This window comes from Sinohyriopsis cumingii, chromosome 8 (genome assembly GCF_028554795.1).
Source record: "Sinohyriopsis cumingii isolate HCF-2022 chromosome 8, ASM2855479v2, whole genome shotgun sequence".
Taxonomy (NCBI): Eukaryota; Metazoa; Mollusca; class Bivalvia; order Unionida; family Unionidae; genus Sinohyriopsis; species Sinohyriopsis cumingii.
In genome coordinates this window covers 76109855-76128932 of record NC_142968.1, presented here as the reverse complement: position 1 = coordinate 76128932, position 19078 = coordinate 76109855, and the positions used below count along the sequence as shown (strand labels likewise).

Genomic DNA, 19078 nt, shown 5'->3' with positions numbered 1-19078 from the left:
CAAGACACTGATCATAAAAGTATTGTAACATCTTTCTGTAGTCTGCCGAACTTGCAACCATTGGACTGACCATTCCAGTAACCAATGTACTGGCTAAGCATGATTCCAGTGAACAGAATCAAATAAAATCTTCTAGAAAAGTTATTTAAAGAAAGAGGGAGTGACAAGACTAATACTTAGCGACAGAAACACCTGACAGTGCCCAATTCCCATATATATAGGTAATTACACATTTCAGTTCCATGCATCAATGTCAATCAAAATAAAAGACACTTGAATAGTGAAACCCCTCCTGATATTCTTCCAAGTTGTTACATAAATGCTTGAATATTGATATATTTCTTTGACATGAGATTATTTCTTTTGTATACTACTTGTGCATTTATTTCTTCTTTTCTAAACAAATTAATTACCCTGTTCATCTGCTGAGGGCCAAACATGGTTTTGATTTTGCCGCTTTCTGCTTAAGGATAACTGTAAGTAATGTGATCTGAAGGCAATACTGAAGTTGAAGGCTTTCACTTGCATCAAGACACTAAAACCACCTATTTTAAGTGGTTCATATAAATACTTTAATGATTTACTTTACAAGTGTACTCTGAACCAAAGCTGTAAATTGTGTGTGGATTTAAATTTGTGACTGACAGTGATGATATTGGAATGGGATTACTAGTGCTGTGGTGTTTACTTGTGACATTCATTATTAATGCAGTTCCTGTAAAGGTCAGAAACACATTCATTTCATTTTCTCTCTCTAAAACATTGTATGCAACATAATTTTCTGTACTTAATGCAAATGATGAACCAATGCAGGTACAAGTTACAGGTTGATACACAATCCTAGTGGATACAATGACCCTATATTTCAGATTTGTTACAACTCACTACAAACACTCCACCCCATGCCATGACAAAGTTGGCTTCTTACAGGTTTTTATACAGGCTTTATACAGGGCTGATACTGGTCTATCCACTTCTTATTAAAGACAGAAACATTTAGATCCAATAAAAGTCGCTGTAAAAAGCTTACTTAAGATACAGCCTGTTTTCGATGCATGAGGGGACCAAGTGGTTTAATGTACTTGCCTTTACATACCACTCACACATCTCACCTTCTTCCACTTGTCTTTTAGTCTTGACTCAACCAAAATGGGAACGTGAGAAAGCTTGCCAGTAGCTTTCCTTAAGTCAGTAATTATTCCTGGTGTCTTACTGGGATCTTCTTCCACTAGGCATTCTGATCGACATGTACAGCCAATCATGAGCTGACATATGATGTTAAACCCCATAAAAACAGACCATTTCAATAAATGACACTCAGTTTAAATACTATACTATCCTACTGGAAATACTTAAGTCAAAATTTGTTCTAATTAGCAACCGAATATACCTTCTCTTGGAGGCATCTGTGTATCCACAGGTATCATGATTGGCTTTGGTCGTATAATGCTTCTCTGTTGCTGGGGCTGTGGTTGAGGTGGGCTTTGGGATGTATGTAGGTGTGGAGGGGGCAATCTGTCGTCTATGTCACTGCCTGAGTGATACATTATATCACCTGTGGAATGAAAAATGAAATCAATTGAAGTAAATCATACACTTTTACCAAGAGTGAAATTTATGTATGTTATTCAATGAGAATCATTAATGCATCACTTGCACTTTGTTCAGAAACAACACCAATCATTACGGCTAGTGGTAAGACGATTAATCAAAGTAATCAAAGATTGATCAGAAAAAAGCCAAAAATACAAGTATTCAATTATGATTTATAATAATTGACAATAAATTAAACATATCAGCTTTAAAATGTTTCTTTTACATCTTTAACCTTTTCAAAGCATGAAATTATTATAGGATTAAATGATCTTGGTTGGGTATTTATCAATGGGTACATTTTACCGAAGCATTCATGAAGTAAATTTAATACATGGCCCCATTTTTGCTAGCCAAGCATCATAGACTCGTGTATAGTATAACAGAGTAGAGTGGCAAAGCCAGTCATCTAAGGAACTTTATATGGTCATTTTTATATAAAAATATTGATTTGTTGTTGTTCAAACCAGGCTTTTCCTTTTGCTTTAACATTAAACTTGTGTACAACACATGTTCTTTTAGCATTCATTGCTCTTGCCTTCTATACATTTGAATCTTTCAAAGCAAAATTGTGTACATTTGAATCTTTCAAAGCAAAATTGTGTCCATTTTTAGTGAAATCTCAGGCTTGTCATATGACCCTGACCATTAATAACAGCTAGTGGTGCATACTGTCAAAGCAAAATGCGATACAATTTCAAAAGATTGGCTTGTAAAGTCTGCCATATGCTTCCTTTTGGCAAAAGTGGCAAGTGTTGGTGTACAGGAAGGACTGCATTTTAAATGGGGGTTGCAAATTTTAATAGGTGGCTGGGGGCTTTTTGTTGTTATTATTATTGTGTAAGGCACAAGTACAAATAAAGCTTGAAATAAAATTACCTGGAAACTTGGAACCAAACAAAGTCGACAGAATTTACTGATGTGAAAAATTCCAGACCAGCATTATATGATTGTTTATATTCAATCACATTGCAAAAAACCTGTTCAAATAATAACAGCTGGAATTATTAGCTTAATGATGCTGCACTTCAAACCTGTAAACTTATTGGTTGTTAAGCACCAGTACCAGACATACCAGACAATCTGGTGATAGTGATAACTGCATGAATTCAGGTACACAGGTACACATTAACCAAGCATGCAAGTGATAACACAGTTCAATGACACAAATAAAAGTTTCAAGAACAATTAAATGTATAAACCACCCTATTTAAACACTCTTAAATAAACAACATTGCTCCAAACGCTAATTTCATCATGACAGATCCTAGCATGGAAAAAAATTAATTACAAAAATTGTTGGAAACAGTGAAAATGAAACATCTATGTGAAAAAGTTAATAGAAATATTTTTTGCTAATAAGATTTAATCACATTCCATTTTTTTAAAAAATCATCTTTACCTTTCATTATTACATATCTTTTCCAACAAATGTGGCATTTGAATTGCTCCTGCTACTGTTGATCATAAATCATACATAATAATCAACAACAGATCTACAACTGCATGTAAAAAAGTCCATCCAAGTTTCCTCTTTGTGAGGTCAGAGATTATTTCCTATTAAAAACAATGAAATTGACAAAACCATATGGTAGCAGCATGGCACAGTTACTTTAACACATGCTGGCAAAATCAAGTGACACTGTATTGACCTCTACCTGCCTCATAACTGTAAAACAGAATAATTTTCTTCTCATTCATAGCAATTAAACCTTAATTCATCTCTTTAGAAGCTAAAACAGTGTTTAAAAACTGGACACTGTACTTAACCATTCTTACACTGTATGGTCACACGATTCAAATATTGTGGCCAACATTTTTCTTATTTTCTGAGGCCAAAGGTTAATCTAATAAAAACCTATGCAGGAAAAGAACCAACTGCAATCGGATTCAGATGCGAGATCTGGCGATCATTCAACAAAGTAATGCTGCATGGAAATGCAGGCTCTTTGTAAATACCAGACAACTGGCTCATATGTTGACCGATTAAAGTGTATGTGTGTGTGTGTGTGTGTGTGTGCATCTGTGTGATTTGATTTTTAATGCAGCTTTGAAAAAATTTCTGTCATATCACTACAACCTCTGCAGTGTGGCAGTGATCTGTAGCACTGAAGCATCATACTGCAGACATTTAGCATCATGCCCTACCCAGTTACATTATCCTGACACCAGGCCGACCAGTCCTTACACTAACCTCCTAATACTGAACACCAAGTGAGGCAGCTGTTAGTACATTTTTTATACCAGTCTTTGGCATGACATGGCCAGTGTTCAAACCCACAATCTCCTTTACCTGAGGTCTATTAAAGTTAGAAATTATGTGTTAACTGAAATAACCGAGAAGGTTCATATTCTAGCTGACATGAGGCAAGCTATGTGTGATACAAGATTGCTTACATTTACTACTGTTTTCAATAGGGAATACACTCTGGCCCAACACAACAATATAAATGTCAAATATCTAAAATATAAGAGGAAACTTGGACTAATACAATGGTTATCAGGCAAATAAATGTTCAATACCATGACAACGGATAAAACTGAACCTACCAACAATGGAATCTTTTCTTTTATGCTCAAGAATGTCCATACCAGGTGGTAGAGTATCGATGGACTTGGTGTCATGGGAATTTCTGCGTGTTGATGCCATGGAAGTTGTAGATTCTGCATGTCCCACTTTTCCCATGGTTTGTAATTCCAGCGGATCATGATCAATCCAGAGGTCAGGAGGTTTTGCATCGCGAGGAGGGCCACATGCCTTCTGACCTTTACCTTTGATAGGAGACTTGGGACCAGCAGCACTGCAAATTAGTTGAAAAGTTATAACTATGGAACAAAATGTGACAATGGTTTCAAACAATGTACAAATCAAATTTCAGATTTAAAGTTTTGAGATGATTTGGAAGGCACTTATAATTTCAATAAATACAGATGGTGGAGGCCATACAGCATAAGAGACCCCTGTTTTGTTGTCTGCCTTTTATTTACATAAAAATTTTGGGGAAAAATAATAAGCTTGCCTTAAGAAAATGTCAACCTTTACCACAACTAATGGTATGAATGGAAAATGGTTAAAAGACAGATGTTAGGATTTCTTGTGATTTGATGTTTTACAGTTCAGCAACAAAGGTTATTTAGTGCTAAGGCCATTCAAGTAAAATTCTTTGATCAATATCATGCTGACCCAAGCTGATCTGATTGAAGAATTCAAATCAGTCACAAATCTGGCATGCTAGCTATTTGAACTACCATGGCTCCTGTATGCAAACATTCTGGGGTAATATTCTGTGGGTCTATGTCAAATAAATAAACCATCCAATATGACTGGTTAAGGAACATACAATAGAGTAAATTGATTGTGCCAAACTTGTTTTTTATTTGAGTTGCAATGACCATGTCCATCTAACTCCAAACCCAACAAGCCTCTTTTATAGCTTATGTCCTAGACCTCTTCAAAATTTGGTCACAGTAAGCAAAACCCATTTTCCTCATTTGTCAGTAACCTTGCCATTTTAACCTTTTGACCCCAAAATGAACATGCTTCTTTTTACATCCAGTGTAAGCAGTCCTTGAACTTTAGTGAAGGTACATGGAAGAGGACTGAAATTTTAGGAAGACATTTTTCATTTAATATTTTTTTGCCAGTGACCTCAATTACTAACTTTTTGAACCCAAAAATCAATAGGCTTCTTCATAACTCAAGTACAAATCATCCACAAAGTTTAGTCCAGGTCTTTGACCTAGAACTAAAATTACTGCACAGAAACTATCTAACTTCTTTCTGTCAGTGACCTTGACCTTTGACCTCAACACTGATAGGCCTCCCTCTTACCCCTTAACAAAAGTACAAACCATTAACAAACATTGGTCCAGGACTGTCATAAAGAATTAGTGTTAATGAACAGAAATTATGTTTCTTCTTTCAGTCAAAGTGAACCTGACAACTGACCTTTTGACCCTAAAATCAACAGACTTCTTCCTTACCCAAAGTACCAGCTATTTACAAAATCTGGTAATGGTGGAGAACTCAGATTACTGTGCAGAAAAAAAATAGGGCACAGACAGATGGATGTATAGAAACAAGGACATGTTTTAATTCCCTGTCTTACAACAGGCATGCTTACATCTAATCTAGCCTTGTGGGCTATTCAAGGCATTTATTTATCAAACCCTGTCTGGTCTTTCTTGTTCTAGTTCAGGAAATAAAACCATCCATGCACATTTTTAGCCATATTGCTTACAAATGTGATAGATAGACTGACATCACCAAACCAATATGTCTCTCTTTATAAGAAGAGATATAATAGATAGCAGTAACAGTTCAAAAGTTAACCAATTAAATCAAATGCATGAGTACTCAATGCTGATGTGTGGGACTATATAGTAAAGACCACTATATTTCTGTGAATGAGGGACGTTCTTTTAATTCTTATAATACTCACGCTCTCTTATTTCTCTCCTCTGCATCTCGTTTTCTGCAAAGTACAATTGTAACTACTGCAACAACTATGCAGAAAGTGACTCCTACAACACAGGCTATGATAATTATCATAACATTCTGAGTTATTCCTCCTGGTTGGTTGTCCTTTTTCCCAGATGAAGCATCTACAAAAAAAAAAGAGGAAATTGTTTGTTTTCTTTAAAACTAAATTTGAAACATTTACTGAAGTAAAACAATCTCTGATTAGTTGAGTATTAATTAAATTTTGAGGACAAACTACATGAAAATTTGTCCAAAATAGAGATGTAGTTGTGATAAGAGTAATGCTCCCTCTCTAAAAGGCATTTCATTTGCAACTATTTTTTCATGAAATGTTTATTTTAATGGGGACGACAATTCTCTATATATGAAGACCTGGATACCCTTTGTCTCTTTTACAAATATGTGTTACTGACTGCTGATTCACTGCTCTGTTTGTGATTTGGATTCTTAATGTAGCTTTAACAATTTTTCTGTCAGATCACTATGATGTATGCAGTGTGGCAGTTTGTTGTTCTTGTTGTTGCTGTTGTGGGGTTTAACGCCATTTTTCAGCACACGATAGGCTATACATGGAGGCCACTATTAACAGTGGAGGAAGAACCAGGGAAAACCTCTAAAAGAACCACCGACCCACGAGAAGTTGCTGGCACGCTTTCTCACATACTCACATTGGCTGAATCCGAGACTAAAACCAACGCAGACAGAGGTGAGATGGCGGTGATCCATAACGGCGAGCACTTTATACCACTCGGCCACTCAAGGCCCCCGTGTGGCAGTTTAACGTGACATACATCACTGGGGCAACATACCGCAGACATGCAGCATCATGTCCCACCCAGTCACATTATTCTGACACCAGGGCAACCAGTCCTAACACTAACCTCTTAATTCTGAGCATCTAGCGAGGTAGCTGTTAGTACCATTTTTATAAGTCTTTGGTATGACTTGGCTGGGGTTCAAACCAGCAACCTCCCACATCCGAGGCGGACACTCTAACCACTAGGCCAATGGAACAGTCTTGGTTCACTGCTGGTAAAACTCTTTTTCTCAATACAACAACAAAATGTCCTTGAATCTTCCAACAGAAGATAAATTATCTCCTAAAGTGATGTGCACATGAGGTCAACATGTGGGACACATGACACAAAATTTGATATAAAGGAAAAAAGATATTTTTTGTTATTCACAGCATTCATATCTGGTTTACTACTATTTTTTTTTAATTTATAAACTCTTTATCATGTGCTAAAATAATTACTGGTGAAGTTTAAACATTTTTAATAACAAATAAAGTTCAGAAACAAAAATTATTAATAATTCTAATGGAAAATCTATAAAATAGAGGGTATGCAGCAAAGATCCTGATGTGCCATAGCCTAATGAGTCTGCAGATCAGGGTCTATGTTTTTTGTTCTACTGATTACTTCTAACAAACTGCACAGACAAAGATCTGCCAGTGCATTATGCTATGTCAGATCTGGGTCTGTGAAATTTGCATTTGGACCCAACTTATAAACAAATAAATTTAACTACCTTTTGCTAAAGAGGGCAGAAAAAAAAACATCGCAAGTCAAAGGCATATAGATTTTAAATGCTGGTTTATTGCTAGTAGTTCTGTTTTGTTCTCACCTTTGGTGTTTTGGGTATTACCAGGACTTGTGTCAGGATCCACGATGAAGTTTTTACTGGGGAAGTTACTTTTGCTGGCTGCTGAAACAAAAATGTTTATAAAATCAGTTTCTGCAAAAATACAAATTAATTTTTCTCCCAAACGTAAATCCAAACATTTTCTGCACTTGTATTAGTTAGTGGTTCAGTTTTTAATGGCCTTTTGGTTCTAAAAAAAATTATATCTCAAGCTTTTTGGCTGTTAAAATTCTGCATTGTTTGAAATGGTATGTCACAAGAACAAGACTTTGTCTGGAAATTTACACTTCACATGCCCTGTTTAGAAATAAGACAGTTCCATTATGAAATATTACAGGGGTCCCATGTGTGTGTATATTATGTATGCTGTATCAATGATATATCACAAGATGTATACATTTTTCATTAAAAGGAAACAAGGCTTGCCAAGTTTCCTTTTAGTGAAACATTTATAGGAGTGGTATATCATTGATACATCGTACATACATTTTATTTATATCACATGCAAATACATACACTCCCTGCGAGCGTGTCTGGTACAAAATGTAGTTCTATGATTTTTCTTGTTGTTCACAATCACATATACAAATTGATAAGTTGATTGTTTTCTTTTTTAAGTTTCTATTTTTATTCATATTTATGAAATCAACATAAGACACACTCATGATTTAAACATAAAATATGGGGGGATTTTTTACGAAGAAAGTACTGCACTACAAACACAGTTAGCTTCTTGTACACTGAATTTGAACTGTCAGGCATTCACATACTGGTGTATGGAAATTATCGTGGAACCAAGCGAAATGATGAACCAACAAGAGGTAATTAAAAAAATATTTTAATATATTGACAGTTCATCTAAGTCATTATTCTGCTTTAATTCATATTTCTAAAGACTATAAAATTCTCTCTCTCTCTTCCACCCTTGCTCCCTTCCTCCTTCCATTGGACGGTTTGACCAAACTTTACCATCATTCATAGGTCCAGAGACATTGTCGTATGACACAAGCAAAAGTCCCCAACACTATTTTCATGGATTTTTGCCCATAACTAGCTATGACAATCCACGGGGGGGACCATTTGGACATTTTTATATTAAATAATTAAAAATTGATTTTTTTAAACATTATAATAGGTTTAAGAAACAACAACAACAAAGCATTAAATATGCTACAGTATGTGTGCCTTGTAACCAACAAATTTAACATATAGGTCTAGTGTCGACTGGCTATTGCAACTGTATCACTGATATTATGAACACTGCAGACAGATCCCAAGGTAAGTGTAAACATACCATTATGACGAACCAGATTACTGTAGGTTAATTGGTACAAGTTCAGTTATGTTTTCGTCCAGCACCATGTTTTTCTCTCTCACTCCAGATTTTTGTTTATTTTGTCCCTTACACACAAGAGGGGAGAGGGGAATGGAAAAAAGAAAGGATTCCGATGAAATCATGTACCATTTTAATTTCATTTAGAAAATTGGGACTATTAATACTTTTTATCATTATTTTCGTCTGTCATTTATGACTAATCAATGAGTAGAAATTCATCATTGATCTATTGGCCTGCAGTTTTCATATTACTGTGCCATGGGCAGATCACAATTTGATATACCATTAGTATTGGTATATCAATTTGCTATATACCAACACTTTAAATGCCATGTTATTTTTATGTATGTGGTATAACTGTAACTATATATATTTCATGTTCTGAAAGCAATAATGTTTAAAGAAAAATGGACTTGGAAATGTAATGCTGCACAATGGTAATCAGAAAAATGGAAAACTTGGGGGCATTAAATCTGGAAAATTATGTTTAATGGAACGCTAAAAACCACAATCGTTCAAGGTTTTATACATATGAAGATGCATGATCCTTTGGATTAAAATCAAAGAATCCTTAGTCAAGTTATGCTGCAGAAAATAAAGCAAAAAGGATGGGAAATCAAAGGCCATAACTCAGTAAATGATGATGTGTAATAAAAGAAATAAAAACTTAAATCTCATCACTACTAGTAAAATTATGATGAATAAACCAAAGTCTAGAGGACCTGTAATCATGAGTTAACATAGCAAGGAATGGTGCACAAGGCATCCATGACAAGAACCAGGCATGAAGGAGATGTTTCTCTGGACATGGATGGAACAGTGGCAATCTGTGCTGCTTGAGCAGAGTGGGGGTTATGGTGACTTTCCTGGGTACATCTGTTGCTAGGGTGAGCAGATCACTGATGCAGGATTTGTTCCATCATTGAAGGGCAGTCAGAACTATCTGGCAGTTCATGTTCCTCACCTTCTGAACTGATAGAGGGAAGATGCAGGCTCAAATTCCCTCCCAGATGACTCATAGAGCACCAACAGGCCATGCTACTGGATCCAGAAAAGGGGACAGAGAGTTTAATTTTGTCATGAAAAAGATCCATCATCAGACAAAGCCCGTACGGTGCTGACGCAGCTGAATGTGGAGAGATGGAGAGACCACTCTATATGAAGCACTCGTCCTCATTGACAGTGAGTCAGTTAAAACACTCAGCCTTCCTGGTATGTGGCACACCTGGATATTTATCTGGTATTGGACGCACCAACAAAAAGTAATCCCATTTCATGATGCCAAAGACTTGTGATTTCATCATTACCTGTTTATGGAGGTATATGACCTCTAGCGAATTAATTGATAGCATAAAGACCATTTGTCCATGTACCAAAGTTGCACAGTGCAGTGCGCTGTAAGTACAACACCTGTTACCTATTTGACTCCATACACTTAGGCCAGCCTGTTAACTGTTAAGCAGTATAGTATATGTTACGTTTAACATCAATTTGAACCATTTTACATTTTTGGTACACATCTATTATGTATAGAAAGATTTATGACTAAAATCCAACCATTATAGATGTATAATTATTTTCATGGAAGATTTATGTGCCTTCAAATCTTGAGAACTAGTTTACCATCAAGCCATGAATCAGTCTCCACAACCGTAGCTACCATTTCTCATACTCTAAATTTACAAGTTCTTTGTCTGCGTCTACATCACTAAATCGTCTGAATTTGAAAATTTATAAAAACTAATTGCTGCCTACATCAATATCATAGCCTATACTTAAGTTATTGGAGTTTTCATAGTAGTGATTCTAATCATGCAAACTCAAGAAAGTAGTGAACAAAATCCGCAGCTTCCATTTCGGAGAGCGGAGAATACGACCCAGTTATTTTAAATAGCAGATTACAACCAGATCTTAAACTGGGACCATGTGGTCATTCACATCAATGAATGTAGTATCTAACACGGCTTTTCCTGAAGGTGGCACTAGGAAAACTTGCTCAAAATGACTGATGTTTACAGCAGGCATTGAAATGTGTTTCCATTCGAATTAGGTAGAGGCATCCAAAGGCACTTCCATGAGAATAGAGTAGAGGTATCCAAAAGTGTTTACATAAAGTAAAGGGTTAAGAATGTTAGACCATGTATGCTTGGACCAAATAGCACATACTTTACATACACCTCTCCCACGATAACTCGCGCACAACGGGGTCCACAAACATAGACCACACTATAAGTGAGGTGTGAGTTACCAAGGGACCTCCAAAAATTTAAAAAATATCGCTTTGACATCGAGAAAACCATGGGGGGGGGCGGCGTTAGGGAACTGGGCTGTTTAATGACTGGATCCTCATTTTACAATCACGTTGATAATAATTTTTAATAATGCACTTTTTCTAATGAAGTTGTTCGTTATTCTGTTTAAATAACATTTTTTTTCTAAATATCCAACATATGAAAGATCGTTCCAACTGGTTTGAACAACCATCACGTGTACGCAGAAAATCTGTGTATTACGTCACTGCTTTTTGTTTTCTTGATGAGTCTGGTTCCTGCAGTGGTGTTTAATAGTATCTTGCCAAATCGGTAGTCCATTATTTGGGAATTAGACTAACTGTTGATACACCACCAAACAAGATTCCTTTTTTTTTTCAAAAACACGCAACATTGATTTCATAACACGTCTACGTCGATACTCAATTTTTTATTGTTCAGTTAGTACAATGTTAATGTCATGATTTCAATGGAAGTAATACTGAAATTTCTTATTATCCCTGAGGATATCTCTAAATGCCAGTTCAAGAATTCTCTGAAACTCGCTTCCCACAATGGACCATATCTGTGAAATCAAGCTCGATATTTTATGAAGTATTCATTTCGCTTGGCTGCCTTGTTATCTTTGATCAGTTATAAAAGAGTCCGTTAATTTAAGGTAGTTTCTGTTACATATACAATAACGTTTATTACAGTGTTCGATTGATCAAATGAAGTGAGTTCACCCGACATATGACCGAGGCCACTAGATTTTAAGTTAGTCTGATTTTTGTGTCTTTTAACTTTTCTTTTATTCCACCTCCTTTTTTTATTCAAAAGACATAATTAACATGATAATACAAAGGAGGCCAGTTTTTAATTCAGTGCAACAATACAACAAATACTTCTGCAATTCGGTTACCAAAACACGGTCGGCACTTAATTAGGTTCTCAGAGAAACACTTGCTGATATAGCTGTTACGGTAGATTGACGCATTTTACGTTTAATTACAAGAGGACACATTGCGTTTATGATGATTACACTTAAAATGAACTAAAAGATGGAACTAGAACATAAATTTCAATTGATAAAAAAATTATTTAATTTGTATTTATTTATTAAAGTACTGCCTCCACTCGGCATAAGTGACATTTTCATTGATCGAAATTTCCTTATATATCATTAATTTCAGTGTACTAGGAATGTCGTTTGGAAAGAAAATGTAAAAAATTGTATGAGCTATTTTTAAATTCGAAATTTCATAGTGTAGATTAAAATTTCCAGGTCCTATTTACCGTTTTCAAAGATAAAATGAGCGATACGTCATAGTTTCCATTACCAATTTTGATCGTGATTTTCTTCAAGTTCAACAAATAGGGATACATTTTTGGGATATTTTTGTGTTTAAAAAATGGGATCCACACCTGACACCATGTTATAAGCGGGTTCGCGAGTTATCGAGGAAGAGGTGTATGTGTACTGAAAAGCACTTGCTATAAAGAAATCACTTCGTGGACATCCTCCACAACGTTGAATTCCTTGCATGGTGTAACATTTGAAATAAAGTGAAAAAGAGCTACAGTTACTAAGGCAGACTTTTATACACAGCTTTGCATGGGATGTTAAACAGCGTCTGTTTGGATCCACCTAAATTCTGTTGTATACATGGCATTATATGGGACAATATACATTGCCTATGTGGTCTACCTAATATTTATTTTACGTATGGCTTGATAGGATACTTTTTTACAGCACCAATACTGATCATCAAAATTCTGCAGCATACATGGTTTTATATGGGACGTATAGTGCCTATATGTATTTATCTAAATTCTGTTTTATAAATGGTTTTATATGGGGCTTTTTACAGTACATATTTGGATACCTAAATTCTATTTAAAACATGGCTTAATACTTAATGTTATGCAGTGCCTATAATGATCTATCCAGTATGTTTTTGAAAGTGTCATACAAGTCTTGTATAAAGCCTCATATATGGCTTGCTTTGCTGTAATATGGCATGGACAGTTTTCAATGTACGAAACTTTAATAATATCGGTTAACCATACTGTATGAAACTGACTATATTAGTTAACCATACTGTATTTAACAGACTATATTAGTTAAATGACTATCTTCCATACCTTTAGGAGTCTTATAATACACTGTGGATGAAATGGGTCCATATCCCATTTTGTTCCTGGCCTGTACTTTGAAGTAGTATGTAGTATCCTGAGTAAGGTCCCTAATCGTTTTAGATAATTTGTCACCCAACACCCCTTCCACTACCCAGTTTCTGTCATCAAGTGAGGAATCAATGGTGTAAAACACAAGGTACCCTGAAATTACAAAAATAAAATCATTTTGAGATCTATGATGGAACAGATCCCTTTTCATCTATACATTTCTTGTTTATGTTAATATAACTTTTAATGATTTACACTTAAGGAAACACAAGATAAGATTATTTCGGTTGCTTGCATAACATTTCTGAAACTAAATTTAAAGATGTGTTGTCATTGATACTCAAAAAACAATGCTGAATAGGATTATGCAGGAAAACAAAATCTGATCTTACAAAACGTATCTGCATACGAAAGTCAATACTGCATCCTTAACCTGGTGATGGTTCTGATACATATTTTCTGAAGAAAAAAATTCTGATAAAAATTAGAACCAACAGAAAAACATATTAAGTAAACTTCAGCTATAAGATGCAAAACCACAATCTGGTTTGAAAATTTAACACATAGACACATTTACATTTGAGGAAATTTCCTCAGAGAAAGGCAAGAACTCTTTTAAGGACGATTCAAGATTTTGTGGCCATCCTTAATCACTCATTCTAGCTGAATGTTTTGTGAAAAAAAAAGAGTTCCTCAAACAAACTCATGATCTACTGTCCAAAATCAAACTGCCAGGAATTCAAGATAAGACCTTTGGTCAACATGACCTAACATTCAGGAGAATTAGTGACAAAAATTTAAATATGTTTATTGTGGCTGTCATATCGGATGTCTGTCAGGCATAAATTTCATTTAAGACCCATCCAGATATCATAAGCAGTCTTTCAGTAATTACCCCATGTTCATATGAGCATTAATTCTAAGGGAGCTTCTATAACAAGAATTTTAAGATGGCTACAATGGTGGCCACATTGGATGCTAGGATGGCATCATTTTCAACTAGATATCATAATTAGTCTTCCGTTGAAACCCCAATGTTGATGTAACTTTCTGTTCAGCAGGAGTAGCAATAACAAGATTTTCAACATGTATATCATGATAGCCATACTGGATGCCAGATCAGCACCATTTTCATTTAATACCACCTGGATATTATAACAAGTCTCCTGCTGAGAATCCAATACACGTATGCATATATGACTTTCCATCCAGGAGTAGCAATATCAAGACTTTCAAGATGGTTGCCTTGGTAGCCATTATCAGATGTCACATCTCCCCATTTCCAGTTGGGATCAACTAGACGTCAAACAAAGTCTTTCAGTGACATCCTTACATTAATATGACCATCCATTCAGGAGGAATAGCTATAAAAAGATTTTCAATTGGACTGTTGTGACAGCTATACTGGATGTCTGAGCAGAACCTTCAGTTTTCTCATAAAAATCCCTCACCAATATGACTTTCCACAGTAGCAACAATAACAAGATTTTGAAGATGGCTGCCAGAGTCCATACTGGATGTCAGATCGGTACCATTTTCATTTGTGACCAACAAGACATCAAAATAATTATTTCAATGTAAAACCCATGTTGATGTGACCATCAGTTCTGGAGAAGAAACTGCAAATTTTCAAGAGGGCAGCCGTAACAATATATTGAGTATCTGAGCAGCATTATTTTCAACAAGACCTTGGGATGATTGTGGATATAAAAAGTTTCATGGCAATCATCCAATTAGTTTGGAGGAGTAGTGATAAATTATGCTAATGGACAGATACAAGGCCATCCCAAAAGCTCTCTTGGTCTATGAACAGTAGAGCTAAAATTCATTGTTAACCAACCAACCAATGAGAAATATATTAACAATTTGGGGAAGAAATTTAGATACATTTAGTAAATAATGGGACAGTACATCTAAATGAACATTTATGTGAAATGAAAGCAAACTTTATGTTTAATCATACTGAAATTAAGACAGACAGAACGTATGAGACAGGTAAAAACAAATTGCTAGGAATGCAACATTTCTCCCAACTGCAACTAATACAAAATTCAATGAACCATGTCTCCTGATATTTTAGATTTTTCTTAATGGTTTCCCAAAAAGCCTTTGATCTTTCATTCAAAATCTGAATAGTACATAAATTTTCAAGAAAATTCAGTAACTGTATCTTCCTCATTTGTTCCTTTAAAATTAGACAAACAGCAATGGTCTGATATCTAACAAAAAGATAGACAACCTAAAAGTCACAAAGGAAAACACTTCGACCTAGTAAGGGTCTTCTGTACCACTTTATGATAAAATAAATAATGCAGTCATTGCAAACAAATTCATAGTGATATACTGTGTATGTGACTTGTATAAAAACAAAAATCAACCTCACTTATGCAGCCAACACTGGGATAGTAAACTTTTGGCTGGATAAAGTGGGTTGCTGAATAAGTGAGGCAGACAATGAAGAGAACATTGAGAAAGGAAAATCAGTATGTGTGTATATATATATATATATATATATATATATATATATATATATATATATATATATATATATGTACATACTTATTTCATGTACTAGTGCTTAATGGCACATCAGCACAATACAGGCTATATTGCGTATATTAAAAGTAATGTTCTAAAAATGTAAATATAGAGAATTGAAAAGAAGAAAATAAGGAAAAGATAAATGGTACAAAATCTTTAAAGTAACGAGTTAAAATCTGCATTCTCTTAAAAAGAAGTCCAAGATTTTCTCTAGTGGCACATTATCATAAAACATCCTACGTGAAAAACTCCTGTCAATGTGGATTGTTGTTGTTGTAGTTGTTGTTGTAGGGTTTAATGCCATTTTTCAGCACAAGATAGGCTATACATGGCGGCCAGTATAAATGGTGGAGGAAGAACCTGGAATAAACCCGGAAAGAACCACCAATCCACGAGAAGCTACTGGCAAGCTTTCTCACATAACCACATTAGCCAAATCCGAGACTCAAACCAACACAGACAGAGATGAGATGGCAGTGATCCGTAACAGTGAGCACTTTAGACCACTCGGCCACTCAGGGCCCCCTGTCAATGTGGAAGTTAATACACTAATTAAGGTCTTCCACTATCAATGGACACCAGCAAGTTATGCACTCTATTCACCCATCTGGAGGTATGCACAAGTCATGTACAATATATGACCAGCTCATACCCACCTCATCTTTTTTATTTGTTCTATACATTAGGGATGCCACTCTCCAATAAAGGGTTTGACATTCTGAGACTCATTTGTGAATTTTTCATGTAACATATTTTGCCAAGTAGAGATCATGCCAATTTATATAACATTTAAAGCCAATATAAAGATCCTTCCATTCATAAATGGGTGGCTGCTGGGCAGGTTTGGCTTATTTATTTGCCATTTCCTCTATTATGCTCAATACAAAAACATCAGACTCTAACTGGAAACAAGATCTTTTTTGCTCAAGGCAAGTGCCTATCATGGGTCATGATATGAGAGATTGTTGTTAAGGGAGGTGTTCATGATTTGGCTGGATATAAGAGGTTTTGCTTCAGTGAGGTTACTGTTATAGAAAGATGCAGTGTATTCATGCAACTGCTCTTGAAAAAATTAGCAAGTGTGATGGATGAAAAACCTTTAACTAATTAATTTCATCACAAACATAATTAATGTAATGTATAAACAATAAACCACCAGCTAACAACGACAAACACACCAACAGAATTACAACAACAAAACAGTGAATAGCGCAGTGACACAGTAAAAATACCAGCCATATATTTTATCTGAATGCAGCGACTACCAAGTAAGCCTAAAATTTCCAGCAGTTTCTTATATCATCAAGAACAAACAGCAATATAGAGAAAAAGAAAAAAATATATATAATAACCAGCCACTCTGACAGTTTGAAGATGCTTACTTGAAGGTAAAGAACCTTTACAAGCATTTACAAGACACTGATCACTGAGGTCACAAGACAAAAGCCGTCTGGGAAGGGGAATAATGACAGAAGTTAGATACACAGAATTGTCAGAATCATACCTTCAATGTCGTCTAAAACAATAAAAGACACCAGGTTGAGTAGCATGCATGGTAGTTCAGAAATATGCAATAATGTTATTAAATTTCTTACAAAACAAGTTAATGTATTCTCAATATTTACTCTATAACATTTAAACAGAATTTTTCTACAGTTGAAACTTATACATATTTAACTTTTGAAGCTCATATATTGTTAAACTTGAATTCATGCTAGTGGATTAGAGATCAAGTCAGCAACCTATCTTTACATACAGTATATTAATTTTCTCTGTCAAATTATATAACGGTCGGGCTGTTTGATGCATTACACATCAATCAGATCATTCATCATGAAAAAGAAGGTCATATATAAAATATTTACAGATGTTTTTCAAACAATTAAAGATAAATGAACAAGTTGTAACAGACATGTACAACTTCATCCAATGCACAGGTGAGATAATTAAAGAAACACCTGATGATGTAAAAGTGCACATAAAATCAGGTCATGGGCCAGATCTGGCCTGCGGGCTGCAGGTTGCACATGCCAGAGTTACAACATTTTTATCTTAAAGCATTTCTCTTTCTGGTGAGAAAAAAAAAAGCCAAAATAAAGTATAACTGTAAAATAATATCAAGCATCACCATTTTTGTGTTGCATATTTGTAACTTTTTATCTTAAATTGTTTATCGAGGCCAAAATAATATACCAATTAAACAAGCAAATAAACAAGCACACCTTGTATATATTTGTTAATATGTACACTCACTGGTGGTTCAGTCCAACTGCAAACAACATAGACCCCAATACACCATCACATAATGTGCCTGCAGATCTGAGTCTATGTTGTTTGTTCTAATGATTACTCCTAATGACTTTCATACATCCAGACCTGCTGATGCATTATATGATGGTAGATCTGGGTTTGTGCAGACTGCAGTTAGACAACTTATAGTAAGCATATACAGTATATTCTAGCCTGCATTCCCTCACACTCAAATCCTACCGGTGAAAGTCCATTCCAGCTGGACAATGTTTATTCTAATACTTCATGCTATACGAACTGTGCTTGTTTTAAGTCTTATTATATGCTCTAGAAGAAAATTACTGCATGGTCATGCTACCTACATGCTCTACTTTGTATTTTTAAACACACCTGTAATTAGACCATTAGGCTTCTGAGGGGGTTGCCAATTTAAGGTCACCGATAAAGGATCTCCTTCCACAGGAATTGGAGTCAAGTCACGTGGCATGGATCCAGGGGCTAAAAAAGGAGATGGCGAGAAATAGTATAAAATGCATAATGAAATTGTTATTCTTTTTACTATAGATGTGTTTATACAACACTAACGTCTCAAAACAACATGACATGTATATTGTGTCATCATTTTTTTAAATTTAAGATTACACATGTTTTAACTTTTTTGCAATTCACACAAGAAGTAAAATGGCTATCTAAGGGTAGACTCAGTTGGGATGTTCTTGTTGTTTTAAGTTTAATGCCATTTTACAATAGGCTATACAGAGCAGCCAGTATATCTGGTGGAGGAAGAACCTG

At 35.2% G+C, this 19078-nt stretch overlaps 1 protein-coding gene across 10 annotated transcripts in view; it reads right to left on the bottom strand.

Annotated features, from left to right (window-relative positions):
- The window catches only part of LOC149793895 (neogenin-like), a 253342-nt gene that overhangs the window by 30401 nt on the left and 203863 nt on the right, over positions 1–19078 (bottom strand). For 9 of the 10 annotated variants that reach the window (XM_089967829.1, XM_089967835.1, XM_089967833.1 and 6 more), the window contains exons 16-21: positions 18677–18784; positions 13454–13648; positions 7706–7786; positions 6036–6198; positions 4144–4394; positions 1391–1555 (exon numbers count right to left, since the gene is read on the bottom strand). In XM_089967829.1, coding sequence (XP_089823955.1) covers positions 1391–1555; positions 4144–4394; positions 6036–6198; positions 7706–7786; positions 13454–13648; positions 18677–18784 — 963 coding nt within the window. The remainder of the gene's footprint in view (positions 1–1390; positions 1556–4143; positions 4395–6035; positions 6199–7705; positions 7787–13453; positions 13649–18676; positions 18785–19078) is intronic. The other variant, XM_089967830.1, reaches the window with a different exon arrangement.